General features: G+C 57.3%; 1 protein-coding gene across 7 annotated transcripts in view; it reads right to left on the minus strand.

The window, feature by feature from the left end:
- Window positions 1–16178, minus strand: part of RPTOR (regulatory associated protein of MTOR complex 1) — a 378655-nt gene that overhangs the window by 92296 nt on the left and 270181 nt on the right. For all 7 annotated transcript variants that reach the window (XR_014140335.1, XM_081804304.1, XM_081804305.1 and 4 more), the window contains 4 exons: window positions 14640–14757; window positions 13588–13728; window positions 13179–13337; window positions 4040–4158 (listed from right to left, as the gene is read on the minus strand). Coding sequence is in view for 6 of the 7 variants with exons in the window: in XM_081804304.1 (XP_081660430.1) it covers window positions 4040–4158; window positions 13179–13337; window positions 13588–13728; window positions 14640–14757 (537 nt within the window). In the remaining variant the exon portion in view is untranslated. The remainder of the gene's footprint in view (window positions 1–4039; window positions 4159–13178; window positions 13338–13587; window positions 13729–14639; window positions 14758–16178) is intronic.

Raw genomic sequence — 16178 nt, forward strand, 5'->3', positions numbered from 1 at the left:
TGAGCAAAGGCCGCAGGGAGGGGATGGTCATGGCTACGGGTCAAGCTCTCAGAGGCGGCAACCGTTACTTTATTACAAGCCAAATTCTCAGGTCAGATGTATTCTCTGGGCCCAGTGCAAATACAGAAACGGTTCACAGGGACACATGCAGATGCATACACACACACACACGTGTGCACACATGAGCCCACCTTTGCTCCCTGCCCTGTGCAGCTAACAGGGGGTTGGGGCAGGAGCCTGGGGCTGCGGCGGGCCCCTCTGTCCCCAGCTCCATTACTCTCTGGTTCTTCCACCGAAACACATCACCTCACAAGGGCACACAAAGTCTGACCCAGTGCAGAGAAAAAGGCCCTAAAGCAGTGTGGTGACTTTGGACAGCGGATTTCCCGACTGGGCCGGACAGAGTCGGGTTTAGGACGCTGGCGCAGGCTTCTGATGCTCTTTCCTGGGGGGAGTGTGGTACCTGCAGGAACTGTGCTGTCAACTTCAGGGCAAGGATCTGGACTCATGTGAGAAGGTGCTTCCCACAAGGATCATCCGGAGGTAATCTGGGGCTAGGTAGGATGCAGAGCCCCCTGGCTGCTTGGTCACGGAGAAGACACCTATAAAAGCACGAGTCTACTGATCCAAAAAATAATTTTTCTGTAAGCGGTAGTTCCTAGATAAACAACATAAGTCTCCCTCTGGAAGGCTGAGTCCTAGGGAGTGTTCGGTGGCAACAGCGATGGTGACCAGGAGGCATTGCCCCACGGTCACTGACAAGCATCAGAAAAGCCTCAGTCTTTGGCCCCCCAGGAAGAGAAGCCGGCAGGGCTGAGGCCGGGGGGGTCTCATCAGCCCCCTTTCCAGGACCAGTGCACCTCGGAGAAGCAGCATGTGCACAGAGTAAGGAGGACAAAGAAGAAGGAAGGAGACACTAGTGTTTTGCTTTGCTTCACAGGATTATTGCATTTACCATCACGCACGGCCTACAACGAGCCCAACTCTGCAGACGGGCTGGGGGATGTGAGTAACGGGCTGAAGGCTGATGGAGCTAGAATGGGACCCATGGGCCTGGAGAGCCACCCAGTACCTTGCGGCCGCGAGTCCCTGTGCAGGACACGCAAGAGGGCCCAGAGCAGAGTCTCTGAAACAGATTCCCAGAGGCCACCCCAGAGCCACTGGGTCCGAATCCCCGAGGGGACCAGCTCTCCTGGGGCCTGGTTCCTGCACCTGGCCTGGCAGGGCCCACGGGCCAGTGACTCTCAGATAGGGGCAGCACCTACTTCTGTAAGCTAAGCTAGTCTGAGTGATGACACCGTGACCCCTGGGTCTGCAGGGAGGCGGGAACAGGCAGGTGCACGAGAAGGTTCAAACTATACACGCAGATGCCTCTCAGTCACGAATGGTTCGCTAGGACTGCTGTGATTTCCTGCTCCCAGGACCTGCACTGGCCTGACGGTTCTCGGAGTCCCTCCTGGTGGAGGCGGCGGGAAGCAGTGGGGCAGGGGAGGCCGGGGGCACGCGGGGCGGAGGCCTGGGACTGGCGCCTCTGAGTCGTGGGGGTGGGGGGGTGGGCAGCTGAGGGCCTTCCGGGGAGGAGGTGCTGAGCTGGGGAGCCTGCGGCCTTCCAACAGCAGAGGGATGGTTCTAGGGGGAAGATGCCGACACAGAACCTCCACCTCTGGAAGCTGAAAGCTGTTGGACTTGTGTGAAGGCAGGACGTTTACACGCAGACATGGAGCCCACGGAAAGACGGATGCAGAGGTGCCTGTGTGGGGTCCCCGCATCAGGCGCTCTGCGTGTTGCTGGCCTGGAAGCTCACTGCAAGCCCGCTGGGTGAAGTCGGATTCGGGGTGAGCACAGCGGCTTCGCAGGTGTTAGCTGAGGCTGCTACCCGGAGGGGGAGGGAGTCCCTGCACCAGGAGAATTTTAAAAGACACGTCAAGAAGCTGATGCTACGAACTTACGAGCTGCGTTTCGTGGGTACCTTAGAAGGTGCTGTTTTGGGGACGATCTCAACCTTGGCTGTGTTTCTTGGTCGCTTAGGCCTTCGGTCTGTAAGAAAGGCGTTCAGCCTCCAACCACGCAGGCTGACCTCTGATCTCCGTTGCACCGGCTGCGCGCATCCCACAGCAGGTGCAGCGACCGCATGCTCGTTCCCTAGGTGTGGAGTCGCTGGCGGACTATTTTTAGGTGAGTTTATGTGCTTATAAATTTTCTCATAAATATTAAAAGTAGTGATTATTATTGCATGTGACCCTGACATTTGAACCCCTGTAGCTTGAAATTTCCCTCCGGGTGTTCTCAAACCACAGATGACAGGGGTGGCGCCAGGGAGGTCACTGGGGCCGACGCAGTTCCCGGGGGTCTTCACGCTCTTCTTTGTACTTCTACGTGGTTTGAAATTTTCCATAATAAAAACTACAGGCAAAATGCAAACCCCCAGCCTGTGTGGAAAGGGGATGTAAATACTTGAAATTAGGCCACAGCTCTTGAGCTGTGTGGGTTCTTGAGCTGGTAGCAATTTCTATATTTGAATGCAGAATTCTATGGGGTATTCCAGAGTAATAAGACTGTTTTGACTGTGATGAACAAAAATCTGCCTTCAGAGCTGAATATCAAAAATAGGTCCATTTCTCTGTAAACTGAAATGTAATCCCCTCGTTAGCTACTAGAGTAGAGAGTAAGACATTTTTGAAATTAAATTGAGGACAAGAAAATGTTTCCTTCATGTTTGCGCTTCCAAATCTTTCAGTAGCAGTGTTTCCTCTTAAAAATGAACACACACAGACACACACAGATGCACTCAGACTCTCACGCAGACCGCGTTGTGGCTGAGCACGGCTTCCGGGAAGCATGGACTCGAGCGGAGGCCCACTCTGATCTCTGTCCTTCCGCTTGGGCGCGCCCGTGGGTGTGCGAGCCACGTGCCCTGGGACGCGTGTGTCCGTCTAGATCAGCTCAGCAGGCAGAGAGCCACCTGCCACTTTTAAGCATCCATTAGAGAGTGCTGTTCCGAAGGTACGAAAGGCTATGTTTCTGGTTCCTGCAACCTGCTAGTGTGGCTTTGCCTGGTAGGAGCGGTTATACATACGGCGTTTAATTACCGTAAAGGGGGGTGAGGGGAGTCTGTGGCTCATGGCTACACACTTGACACATAATCGAAAGAAACATGGAGATGTGGTTTCTATGCTTTACGTGCTAGAGAGAGATTCCTAAGAGGAATGCATTTGACTTCCTAATATCAGGTCTACTGCGATGAATTTACAGTCGTTAAATTTTAAGATTAGGCACTGAAATTATATTTTTAAATAATTCAGGTTGATTTTCTGTAAGGTTAAATACATAAAAGCCACTGAAAAATAAACTTATAGAAGCTGAATACTGGTTTCATCGTGACCAGAATAACCAAGGGTGGGGGGAGGATGACGGGAGCACCTGATGAACAAGTGCCGGCCACGGCTGGGCTGGCCACGGCCAGGAGGCTGCCCTACGCCTCAGAGAGAAAACAAGGTCTCGAGGCACCTCTGTGTGTCACACACTTTTAGGCAAAGGTAATGACCTCAGCTTCCATCTGAAAAGACTGGAATCAGAAGAGCAAGTTACACTCAGAATAAACAAAAGGAAGGGGGTAATGAAGATAAAAAGAGGTACTGATAAAATGGAATGTAAAAAGCAACAAAGAAATAGTAACGAAACCAAAAGCTGGTTCTTTAAGGTTTCCTTTAGCCAGAACGGTTGTGAGTGAGAGGAGCCATAAATCACTGGTATTGGGAACCAAAGGGGACATCGTTACAGACCACACAGACCCTGACAGGATCACGAGGGTAACGGTAGCCCTTACCTAACATCCTGGCACCCCAATACCGCTAAGTTGAAGCAGGACAGCGCCCCAACTGAAGCTACCCGTAAACAGAGATCAGGGTACACTGTGAAGCGCTTGTTGGAAGTCTCTAAACCATGGTGTAGACCTGACTGCGCCTGGGGTTCCCCACGTGAATATCCGTAACTAAGACCAGGAACTCGCGAGCTTTGCCGGGAATGCCGTCACACATACCTTGTAGGCGATGCTGTTGAGCACTTTCATGGCCAAGTCAGATACATCGGGATAGGGGTCTGCAGCCAGATGCAGTAAGACTCTCCAAATCTGAGTGTAAACACTGTTAAAGGAAACTCCTAGGAGAGAGAAATGGGACGTTTCAGTAATAAATAGCTGCCCGTGTGTGCTTGGCTGGCTTCTGAAGACCTAGCTACTGCCGGGAACAGACACTTCAAAGAGCTGGGGCTATGGGAGGCTTGTATTTTGTTGTCTGGTCAGGGGCCCAGAAATTCAGGAGTCCCAGCTGGCAAATAGGCTTGATGACTTCATCTTCTGAGACTGGATCTTTCTAGAAGGAAGAGTGAGTTAGAAAAGGCTGGCCTTCCTTGAAGCTCCGGCTGGCTGGACAGCACTACTTAGATCCTGAGGACCACTTGATTTCACGCCTAGGTTTCTAGGAGCCATCATGGCCTACGTGAGCTACGAGTGTTGGATAGGAGTCCCACGTACACCCTTCTCGCACTCAGGGTGTGCTCTGGGCCGTGACTCACTGAGTCTTGTCCACACACCACACGCGGTACTGTCCTGAGTTCCCAGGAAATCGCAAAGGGGGTATATGATGTGACCCAAGCCCTCCAGGTCCCCACCAGGCTACACAAGGTCCTGTCTGCAGAGCTGGATGCCACAGCAGAGGAGACAGGATGTAAACCCGGACAGGGTGCGTCACAGACGTGAAAGAAGGAATGTCACCGAGGGCCTTCCCCAGGGGGCGTTCAGCCCTATCAGACCCTCATGACCTCAGCCATTGGCACTATCCGGGCATAACAGAGGGACAGTGAGGCCCAGGGTCCAAAGGATGAAGGACTCAAATGCCCCCGTCTGACATTCAGCCACTGCCGCGTCTACAACGTTGCTGCCGTGGCGGCTCCAGGAAGGTGATTCCTTCTGTCAGGAGCCAGGACGGCTTTATGGAAGAGGACACGGGGGCTTTGGAGGCGAACAGGACTGTCCTCCTGGCAAAGACTTTCCTAAAGGGAAGTCAGCAGAGCAAACAACGGACTGGCATGTAGGTGACAGGAATGCACGGAGCGTTTGGAGAAGCGGCACGACCACGACCTGGGTGTGCAAGTCAGAACGGCGGGGCAGCTCAGAGACCAAGGGGACAGAGCAGGTGGGGCCAGGTGCAGGCCTCTGGGAGGAGGGGCCGTGGAACAGGGTCTGCACAGGCAAGAAGGGGAAGGGCAGCCCGGGGAGCGGTGGGGTGAGCCGGGGCCAGGAGTGGGGAGCACAGTGTGGACGCCGCACCCTGGCTCACTGCTGAGGGGAAGCTGGGGGCCAGACGCAGGGAGGGCCCTGCTCTCACGGATGGCGTGACGAGCTGGAGACAGCAGCACGTAACTGCATCCTCTTTATCTGGGAGAGCCGGATGGTTTGTTGACAAGGGCTTGTTCAGCCGCAGAAAGCGACGAAGAGAGCATGATCTGAATCAGCCAAGACCCCAGGTCATCAGGCTGGCCAGCTCAGCCCCTCTCCCCTGGGTGAAGGACGGCATAGGGGACCGAGGATGTCTGTCGGAGGACGCAGCGTCTCTTCATAAACACGGCTGTTCACACGGAACGGGCTGCACCTGACCAAATCAAAGGCAGACTGGACAAGGCGCAGGAGCAGGCTCCTTCGCTCACCTCAGCCCACAGCCTCTCCTCCGGAGGTGGAGGCGGCACGGCTTCACGTCCGCGTAGCTGCACACCTGCTGCCCGCAGGGGTGGAGGAAGGCCCGTCTCTCTCGAGTTGGCCTCGCGGTGACCGTGCGGAAAGGCACGGCGGCGCTGCCTGGGACGGGAGGTGCCATCAGCAGCCTGCTCTGGTGCCCGCGTGTGTGCGGACGGCGGCTCACATGGGCTTCGTGGCCCTGGGGGTTGGACAGGGTTCCCCTTCGGGGACCAGGGCTCCGTACGAATCTGGACTTCGGTCGGTGAGAGGTCTCGCTTGGAGGGGAGCCCGCGTCAGGGTGAGCGACCCATGCGGAAATGTGCGCTGTTTCCCCGCACGCTTTAACTTAGAGACAGGACCAGATGAACACCTTTGACCCTGACTCCACGGCTGTAGGACAGCCATCCAGATTTATGACCAAAGTCTGAGGAACTCTGGGAGCATTTGCTAAAACCCACTTCTGTATCGTGGCAGAGTGCCCGCCGGCAGGAACTGCACCCCGCATGACGTAAGCACCGTTTCCACGAAGCTGTGGCTCCCACGTCACCTGCACGAGGGCTGTGGGCTCATGGCCTACGGGGACCGGGCGGTCACTCTCAGGGAGGCAGTGCGCTCAGAAGGGAAAGGAGAACCAGCCCCCGTGTGGGGTGGGGGGTCCTCTTCATCACCACTGACCCAGAGGCTCTGGGAAGGCCCCTCAATCTCATCACAGCCACTGTGTGGAAGTCCACCCCCTCCACTAGTCTTGGGCTCAGCTTCCCCGAAGCGTGGCCACCATGGGACAGACAGCGGCAAGGGGGTGCGCTGCAGATGACAGACCCCCGCCACATCACCACAGCACCCGGGGCGGGGAGGACGGGGGCGCGGCGCTAAGGAGCTTGTTACCCGTGTGCCAGTCAGAGAGTAGCCGCCTGACCAACCAGACCCTCGCCCAGCGGTGCCTCTGGCGTAAACGCGAGGAGGGGTACAGGCCGTGGCGGCACCAGAGCAGCGCCGGCAGGGGCGAGGCATGCCACGCACCGAGGAAGCGTGGGACACGGTGGCCGTTACCATCCGTCCCGTCACAGAAGTTTGATTTTTATTACTGTTGTGGCCTTTTTTTGCAGAAGATTTTGATTTTGATCTAAGAGTTGTGATTCAACAAAGAATGAAAAGGCTCTAATTTTGGCCAGGGTCTTTGGCCACAGTGAACGGTGTATTTGCTGGTGAAAACATGAAACTGGCACAGAGCAGTGGTCTGTGCATTTTAGCCCGTCCCTCAGTCCGGCCACCGCGCCCTCGGCCGCCCTGCTCGTAAAGCGGCTGCCAACCCAACGCAAGGTTGTGAAGGAGTGCAGCAGCGGCGGGAGCCCCCGGGGGTGCCGCAGGACGCCTGAGTCAGCCCTCCGGGGGCCAGGGAGGCTTCTAGGTTGTTAAATGCTCGGGAAGGGCGCCTGCGTCTGGCACTCACTCAACTCCTTCCTCATGAGCGCGGAGAACCTATTTCCATGTCTAGACCAAAAGTAATAAAAGATCATAACTAATGGGTTTACATTTATTTTTCAGAGCAACGGCTACAACTTTCTAAACAGCATAAGATGTAGGAAAATTTGCTCGGTGCTCTGTGGCCAACTCTGGATCTCAGAAGCCCCCGGGCTGGCTGGAGCCGCTCAGAAAAAGGAGAAGCTGGAGCTTGCCACTCGTTCCCTGGGTCTCATGGGTCCCTGACGCTGACGCTCTAAGAGCTGATGTGGGCCGAGAGCCTCTGCCCTGTCCAGCAACCAGCGCCCAAAGCCTGGGGCCGCTGCCCTCGCCCCTCTCTGTGATGCGACCCCGTCGCTGGGCTGCCCCTGGTGATGGAGCCCCTTCAGGAGCCCCTCACTTCCTCCCTCTGCCCACAGGAGGTGTGAGCAGTCCTGGCCCCAAGGCCCCGAGGCCGGAGCATCGTCTAGACTGGGCAGCCACCCTGTGTGCATAATCCTGTCTGCCATGTTCCTCAGGGTCCCTACAAGACACACATAATAATGGCCTTTAATCAAGCGTTGTGGCCATAAAAATATAACTGATGTTGTGGCGACAGAAAACAACACCGCTCGCTCTCTCACCGCCGTTCCCCTGCAGCGAGAAATCAAACTAATGGGCCGTAAAACCTTCCCCGGGATCGTGCACAGCTCCTCTGGAGACAACCACGCTCCCCTCCTCCTGGTTGATGGGGCCCTGCACTCTCCTGGCCCCTCTGCTCTTCGTGCTCAGAGCTCGCGGCTCTGGGGTCCCCAGGGCTGCTGGGGGCTCGCAAAGGCCTCCTCTGTTAGGACTTCTCGAGGTCGTGGGGAGACGGAGTGAGAGAGAGGAAATGCTACTTCCTGGCCAGTCACGATGCAACAGGGACAAGTGGCCTCTGGCTGAGTAGGGCCCCCAGGGGCCGACGGGAAGGTGGCTCTGCTCGCCAGGCCTCCTTCTCCAGTGGTGTGGGCAGTGCCCGTGGCTCCGACTCCGTCCCTCTGCTCCTCTCTGTGCCCTGAGGGCAGTGGCCCTGACCCCCAGGTTCTGAGCAGGAACTTGGGCCCAGCTCTGGGCGCACAGCCGGGTGGGGGCAGGCTCCAGGCTGGCGAGAGCTTGACTCCTCGCTCTCCCCTCCCCAGCCCAGCTCCAGCTTGGATTCGTCACAATGGGAAGACACTTCAGGTGGTATCAACGGTCACAAAACTTCGCAGGGGGGTGATCGTCCCACCTTGGCCAGGCCTCTGACTGTGGCTAGCAAGCGCTTTGGGGGTGAGAGTGCCCACGGCCGCCGCAGTCTGCTCCCGAATCCCCAGAACGGAAATGACCCCACCTCACTCCCTCCAGGCTGTGACTCACTCCTGTGAAGAAGCAGAGTGACCGTCCCTGCCCCCCAGGACCTGGGGCGTGCAGCAGGGTGACTGAAAGCCTGGGGCGGGAGGGTGGCCCAGGGGCAGGCAGGAGGGGTGCGTCATGTGGGCCCCGATGTCAGCACAGGCACGGGCCGTGTCTCCCCACCCTTCCCACTCCCACCTCTGGGCACTCTGATGGGGTGAGGCTCAGAGCGGGAGGGGCCCGTGGGGCTGCCCGCAGCACAGGGGAGCAAGAAATGGCAGCTTCACCAAAACCGAGTAATAAAGATGGCGAGGTCACATCACGGTGGGTCAGGGACCCTCCTCCTCCCTCCCCACCATGGGAATGCAGAATGTCACCTGCAGTGAGGACCAGGCGCGCTGGTTTGGAGAGGCCATGCGGTAAGGTCAGAGAGGTTGTCCGTGCCTCACTCAGGGGCCAGCATCCAGCCTGAGGGAGGAGGACAGCAGTGGGTGCACTGGGAGGGCTGATGATGAAGGTGAGGGCTGTTTGCAGGAGCAAGGCCTTGAGTCTGGAGCTGACAGCAAGTGCGGTTTTCACGGAGGCTTCTGTGCTTGGCTGCCATCGCACAAGCCTGGCAGTCTGTAGGCACGTGGGCAAGATCTGAGGGGGGTCCTGGCATGCAGTGTGCTGAGACCCGTCCTAGGGTGCGGGGGCCCAGAGATGGGGAGGACCGACTGGGGGCCCACGTGGGAGTCAGGCCAGATGGCTGGTGAGTCAGAGACATATGGGGTTCCAGAGGTGAGGGGCTACGGAGACTGGGTCCTGGCACAGCCCTACGGACACCAGGCTGGCACGCTTCAGGTGCTGGGGATCCAGGTGGGGTCAAGGGAAGCCCAGGTCCCTTCCGGGGAATTCGTTCCTGGACATGCGGAGAGCAGGCGAGACCATGGGGAGCGCCTGCAGCGACAGAGCAGGGAGGGGGCTGGGAGGGGAGCTGGAGGGCCTGGCATTTCGGGAAAAGGTGGGAATAAATGGACGTCCCTAGGTTGTCATGGTTTTGAAAACCTCTTTTGCAATATTCAGTGAGAGGCTAGAGAGATTGCCGTCCTTTGGTTGAAATGGGACAAAAAACTGTCTTCAGGCAGGTGAGAGCTGTAAGCAACGGGACTCGGTGGGTGATGCATTCTAAGCGCGTGTGGTGGATGGGAACGCTAACTCATGGAATATGCATGAGGCGGCTCCGTCAACTCCAGCTCATTTTAGAACTTTTCCACTCAAGTTTTCAAAGATTTGACTGATACAGAGATAACACTCAGCTTTCTCCGGAGTCAGAATTTGTGAGCAAGAAGGTAGGGGTGATGGGGCTGCCGGCTCTCTGGAGGAAGACCGCAGGCAGGGCAGTGGCGGGAGGGGCTGCGCTGTGTGGCCTGGAGACGGACAGTACCTGCCTCTTCCCAGGCAGCTGCCGTACTCTCGGCCTGATGTGGCCTCCGGTGACATTCTTCATCCTTGCACCGCCAAGACCCGCTTCCCCCGCCAGCACCCAGGACAGGGTGTCCACTCACGAGAGAGCGGCACTGTGTCCCAGGAAGGAGTCCCACTCAGGTGCACAGCGCAACTCCACACGTGCCCTGTGACATGGCCTGGGCACCGCGGCCTGAACCTGCTGTTGCCTCGGCCAGCACACGCGGTCTTTAAATCCCGGAGAAGGCGACGTGCCACAGACAATGGGGACCTTCTGACGAAAGTTCTCAATGGTCCCTTGACAACACGTGACTTCAATCCCTCTCGCACCGGTTCCATCTGACATGTGACAGAAGCCATGTTTCTGTGAGTTCGGAAGCTGGTGTGACCGTTTTAACAATTTCTTCTCTTGACGGCCAGCCATGCGTGTGAACAGGGGGCCGCAGAGCGGATGTGCACCCTTGGTTGCAGGCGGTGCCGGAAGGCAGGACTCCAAGGCACCTGGACGTGTGCCATGTGGCAGGACGCGGGTCAGGACGAGGCCCCGAGGAAGGCAACGGGGAGGCCACTCAGGAGAATCCTGCAGGAGCCAGCGCAGGGGGATGCTGGCCTGGGTAGCGAGGCCGGGATGCAGGGGTGAGGGGACAGAGAGGAGTCACGGACAACACCTGGCTCTGGGCCGAGGCCCCGGGTCCACTGTGGTCCCTGCAGTGAAGGTGGGGTGGGAGTGGAGATGCCTGGTGCGGCAACCGGCTTCAAGGTCTGCAGCGTTTCTGTGCTTCTTCCATGGCGGCGTGTTCTGGAAGCCGGGCATGCTGGCGGCACTTAGAACACAGTTGAATGAATGAATGAGCCTGCACATCCTGAGAAAGAGCAGCAGGGGATGTTGCCGACCCCGCAGGGCAGGAAGGTCGTGTCCTACACGCGGGCTCTGGCGGGCCTCAGGGCAAACGACGGACCGCCTGCTTGTTTTTATATGGCTTGCAAAGTAAGAATAGTTTTTACACTTTTTAAGTGGTTCGAAAAAAAACCGTTGTGTGACTTGTGACTATTTTGTGAAATTTGCGTTCTAGTTCCTAAGTAAAGGCTGACTGGAACGTGGCCCGATTCATTTGTTCACCTGCCCCCTCGTGGCTATTTCTGTGCCACCTGCAAGGCTGAAAATGTGCGCTATCTGGTCTTCTGCAGAGGATGCCTGCCAACCCCTGCTCTGGCGAGAGGGTGGGAGGTGCGGGTCGCCCTGACTCTGGGGCGGGGAGGGTGGGGAAGGGGGTGCAGCGGCTGAGCTCACCTGGCTGGTGGGTCAGAGCCACAACATGGTGCATTTCTGTTTCGCTGAGTTTCTCTTGTTACTTCATGTTTTCTCATTGCTGATACATACACAGAAGTACTAATTCAGATTCATATCAACCTGGGTTTTAAAAGACTCCTGTGGGGCCAGCCTGGGAACTTAGCCACTATACACAATGTTGAGTATGTTAAAAGAACATGTTCTAGTTCAAAACAAACACCTTGCAAGTGACACTCAGAATGTATTTTACTGGTGAGTTAGCAGAACCCGTGTTCATGCCGAGCATCAGCCCTATGCCTTCTGGGCACTTGGGATATTTTAGCAAACAACCAAACGCACAAATCTGTGATGTTATTTCTGTTTAGATGGACAATTCACATTGGTATTTTTGAGCTAAGTTCTTGGTGGGTGGGCATGTTTGGTGAGCAAAGATCCCTTTCCGGTTCCTGCCACCCTGGGGGGCACAGTGGCCACGTCTGGAACCCATAGCCCATCCAGGCCCTGATGGGACACCACATGGACTCGACCTGCAGGGATCATGGCAGACGTCCTGAGCCTTGCTCTAGCAGAGGGGAAGACTGGTGTGGTTCACGCAGGGACCACGGCCCTGCCCCCTCCAGATCACGGCCGTAAGTCAGAAATACCACCATCACCACGCGGTGCGGAGAGTGTAACGCTAGGGCACAGGGCTCGCCACAGAAATAAGCCAACGACTTAGAACGGGGGCATCAGCAGACAGGGAGATCACAGATGTGAATGCTGACATCGGAACACAGGAAAGAGCACCAGCGCATGAGCTATTTCCATTCTCAACTCCAGAAATGAAAACGGACCACGGAGAAAAGTGAAAGAAAAGAGAAGGAATAATGAAACAAAGTTACCAGAACAAACATACAGATCTAATGAAGAAATGACCAAAGCAGAAGTTGGGACTTGGAGACACCAGGGAAACGAACAAATGTCTTGTGGGGTTAATCGGGAATAAGGAGCAGAAGTACACAAACAGCAACAGGAGTACAGGGGCCCGTGTCCGGAGACAACAGAGGCTACAAAGTCAGGAGAACACTCTGCACAGTTCCAAGGAGTGAGAACATTCGACTGAAACGGGCATCTTAGAACAACATAAGGTGCCAAAGCTAACCTAGGAAGAAACGGTCCGAACAATCCTGTGATGGTTGGAGGGAGGACTCAAGGTTAGGCCCTCAGCCCACAGAACAGGTAAGTCAACCCTGGCAGACGAGGAGGAGCTGGCGGAGCAGCAGAACAGCGCCCGGCACAGACAGAAAGCAGCGGGAAGGAGCCACCCCGCGGGATGCGAGCCGTAGGACAGGGTTCCCGCGAAGTCTGCGGCCTGTAAGGGGCACCGTGCTTTGGGGGCTCGCAGACAGTAAATGAGCATGGATGCCGTGGACAAGCTCTGGGGATTCGGCTCTGTTTGTGATTCCTTAAATCAGGAACAACACACACATGGAGGGGCGTTACGTTAGTGTCCCTACGTTTTTACACGTAGAGCGTTTCTCAACATTAAAACTCCAGCTGAGGCCTGGGAAGCCACGCTGGGCGGTCGAGAGGGAGAGGCCCGCCGGGCTGGGTCAGACGAGGGCTCTCCTGGGGCAGATGACTGCAGGGACAGCCACCTGGCTACGGCAGACGGAAGCTTCTGGCAGCCTTCCCGCACACACCCAGAACGGCCCGTACATATCATCAGAGCAAAATTAAAGGGACTGGAACTTCCGGTTGCCTGCAGCACACATTCCTCGCGCCTCCACACTCCAGTTAATGCTTGTTGTCCGACTAGGACGGTCCCCGCGTCCCGCGACCTGGCACGCACGGTGGGCGAGCCCTGGGTACCACGGGCGGGCGGGGGGGCAGGCGGGAACCGGGCGCGGCACTCACCGATGAGGGAGTTGAGGGCGGAGTAGGAGCTGACACGGCGCATCTTGTCGATGGTCTCGAAGGACAGGATGTACTCCTCGTTCTCGGGGCTGCCCAGGGTGCTGCTGGCACTGCTGCTCGTGCTGAGGTTTCCGGGGGAGAAGGCCACCGAGCTGCCCGCTGGCCCGGATGGCACGGAGGGGGGCACGTCAGCACGGCCACCCGGACGAGACGTGCGCCTCCCACGTGGTCCCCCCACCCCGGCCTCCTCTGCGGCCGCGCCTGCGCCACAGCGAGACCCCAGGGCCAGCAGATGGCACAGTGGGACATGCGGTCAGGGCAGGGAAAGGGTGGGGCCCCGGTGTATGTAGTTTCAGAAAATCACACCCATGACTGTCCCGACCCGAGGACCCGATTTCTAACATCTTACATTCTTCTGTCAAGCTCAGATTCTGCAAGGATTTGTTCAAGCTTCTGGTGGTGGTGACGGCACGGATGTTTCCATAGGAACTCACGGAGCGGAGTCTGGGGGTGCACGGGCTGTCCCGCACTGGGGTCAAACTCCCACCCTCTGGGAAAAGAAGAAAGAGTTAATGGCGGCCTTGAGGGGGCTGCAACAGCAGGTGACAGGAGCTCCCACCCGGACCAGCGTGAACGCCACCGGCAGGCCCATCACTCAGTGAGGGCCTCTGACGCACGCAGGTCGGGTCAGCCGGACAAAGCTGGACACAGGCAGGCCGGGCGGGAAGGGGAGGTGTACGGAGCAGACGACCAGAGCCCATGCTTGCTGTTGTGCGGGACGCCGTTATAACAGACCTTTCAGAGCAGGACTGGCGACCGGGGCTGCCCTGAGGGCAGCGCCAGTCACTCTGTGGCTTGGCCGCGGGCAGCTGCCCTACAGACGACAGCAGAGTAGTGGCCGGTCGGGGCCACAGGCCCTCCCCTCTGCTGCCCCTGCCCTCCTCCAGCACACCAGCTGTTTCCACTGAGCAAGTTCATTTTCATTTCCCTTCCCTAATGTCCTAAAAACAGTAATGCTTTTGTTATTGATCATGAGCCCTCCTTCCTGCAGAGAAGCTGCACTCTGGGGGAGGGGGCAGCCCAACACAAAGAAACAGAAATCCAGCAAAAAGGACAAATGGGAGAAAAGGAGCTGCCTAACGTGACTCATGAACAGGAAACCGGCAACAGCTCATCACAGGAAGAGCTGACCTACGTTTCTGTGAGCCCCCACTGCACACGTTCTGCTCTCCTTCAATATCTCCATGAATTTGATTTCCAAAAATGGTAAAAAGGAAGGAAAAGAGTCAGAGAATTAGTGTGGCTCCTCTTGCTACCCTTTCTATTCTGCTAAGTGCCTGGCAGGACGGGAGTCACAGGGGCCACTCGGAGCGGGCAGCGAGCTCAGGCCCCAGCACAGGGGAGGGCAGCTGTGGTCCTGACCTGGGGTCCCCACAGGCTCCCTGAGCTTCGACGCCGTACCTGTGGTTGCCGGAGAAGGCAGGGGGTAGTTCTTTTCCTCCTCCATGAACTGCAAGGCCACCGTGCAGAAATTGCTTTCGTACTGAACGACGAGATGACTCAGAGCCACCACCAGTTCCTGCCGAGAGGGACAAAGACAATAACACTCACTGGCGGCTGGCAGAGGACTGCGGAAAAGCAGCGAGGCTGAGAGTTCATGCCGAGTGCTCGAGTCACCATACAAAAAAGAAAGGTTAAGACAAACTCTGCACAGTGTTGGCAGCAGGGACCGGCCCTTTCAGGGATGCGCTTGGGAGCATCCAGAGGGAGTAGGAGCTTCCGGACAAGCCATGTGGGCGGGATCGCTAGACATGAGCAGCACAGAGCAGGTGTCCTCGGGACACAGGTGTGAATGACACCCTCCAAGGGAAAGGGCGGATCGATCCTGGGACCCAGGCTGAGATACGTGTTGATTGGATCCTGCCGCTGGGTTAGCCATTCGATCCAGGCGTATTAAAGCAGAACATATCTGACAAGCCAGGGCATGCTCTTTTTATTAAATACAAAACTTGCAAAGATAAAAGGCAAGGAAGTTCTACATGATCCTCAGGCCTGATGGCCCGAGGAGATGAGCGCAGTAGGCTTGTTGCATGACTGCCTGGGGACCCCTGGCTTGCATGTGAATCCTTGCAGCCCCATACTGGGGGGGGTCTGCCCAGGTGCCCAGCTCTGCCCCTCCTCTCATGCGTGGGTCTCTCCTGCCTTAACCCCACACAGCCCTTCACCTCCTTTTGTCACGTCTGTGCACGGCACTGCCCCCAAACCCACCCCCTGCGTCTCCCCCCCCTCTGAGCTCCAAGCTGGCCGTTCCAGCGCTAGCAGCGCATCTCTGCCTCAGCGCTCCCGCAACCCCAAACTCAGTGTTGCCTGCTGGCACCACCCCTCCCTTTCAGCCCCCACTAGGGACTCCTCGGCTCATGCCCACAGAACTGTGAACCACCAACCCACCTCCCACCCAACCTGCCCAGAGTCTGACGGCACTGACCTCCTGTGAGCCTGCTCATGCCCACTGCAGACACCCCATCTGGTCCTCGCTGCGGCGCCTACATGCCTGCCCACTCGCCCTGCAAACCAGAGCACATGCCGCGCGGGGCTGCCTGCTGCCCCCTCCCAGCAAACAAGCAGCCTGTATTGTCTTCTAAGAGCACTGACTCTCCCCTTCACTCTGATATGGGGCGAGAAAAGCCCGTGCCGGGCCCTGGAACATTAACTCGCACCCAGGTCCTGGACCCTCTGATGCAGGGAACGCCATCAAAGGTCAAACACTGAATGCACTGCCCACACCCAGTGGCTCTGGACCAAGCACATCCTGCTGGGGTGGCGGCCACCCAAGGTGGCTGCTGCTGGCCATGGGCTCCTAGAGTGCGTCTGACCACAAAACGCAAATGCGGGGGTAATTCTGGCAAGGATGCGCAGGCTGGGGCAGAGGCCAGGTGCATTCTCAGCTTTGGGAAGCAGTTCAACATGGGCACCCTGGCACCCCGAGACACGTGGCCCAGC

The sequence above is a fragment of the Leptonychotes weddellii genome, chromosome 15, assembly GCF_054177405.1.
Source record: "Leptonychotes weddellii isolate Sample4059 chromosome 15, ASM5417740v2, whole genome shotgun sequence".
Taxonomy (NCBI): domain Eukaryota; kingdom Metazoa; phylum Chordata; class Mammalia; order Carnivora; family Phocidae; genus Leptonychotes; species Leptonychotes weddellii.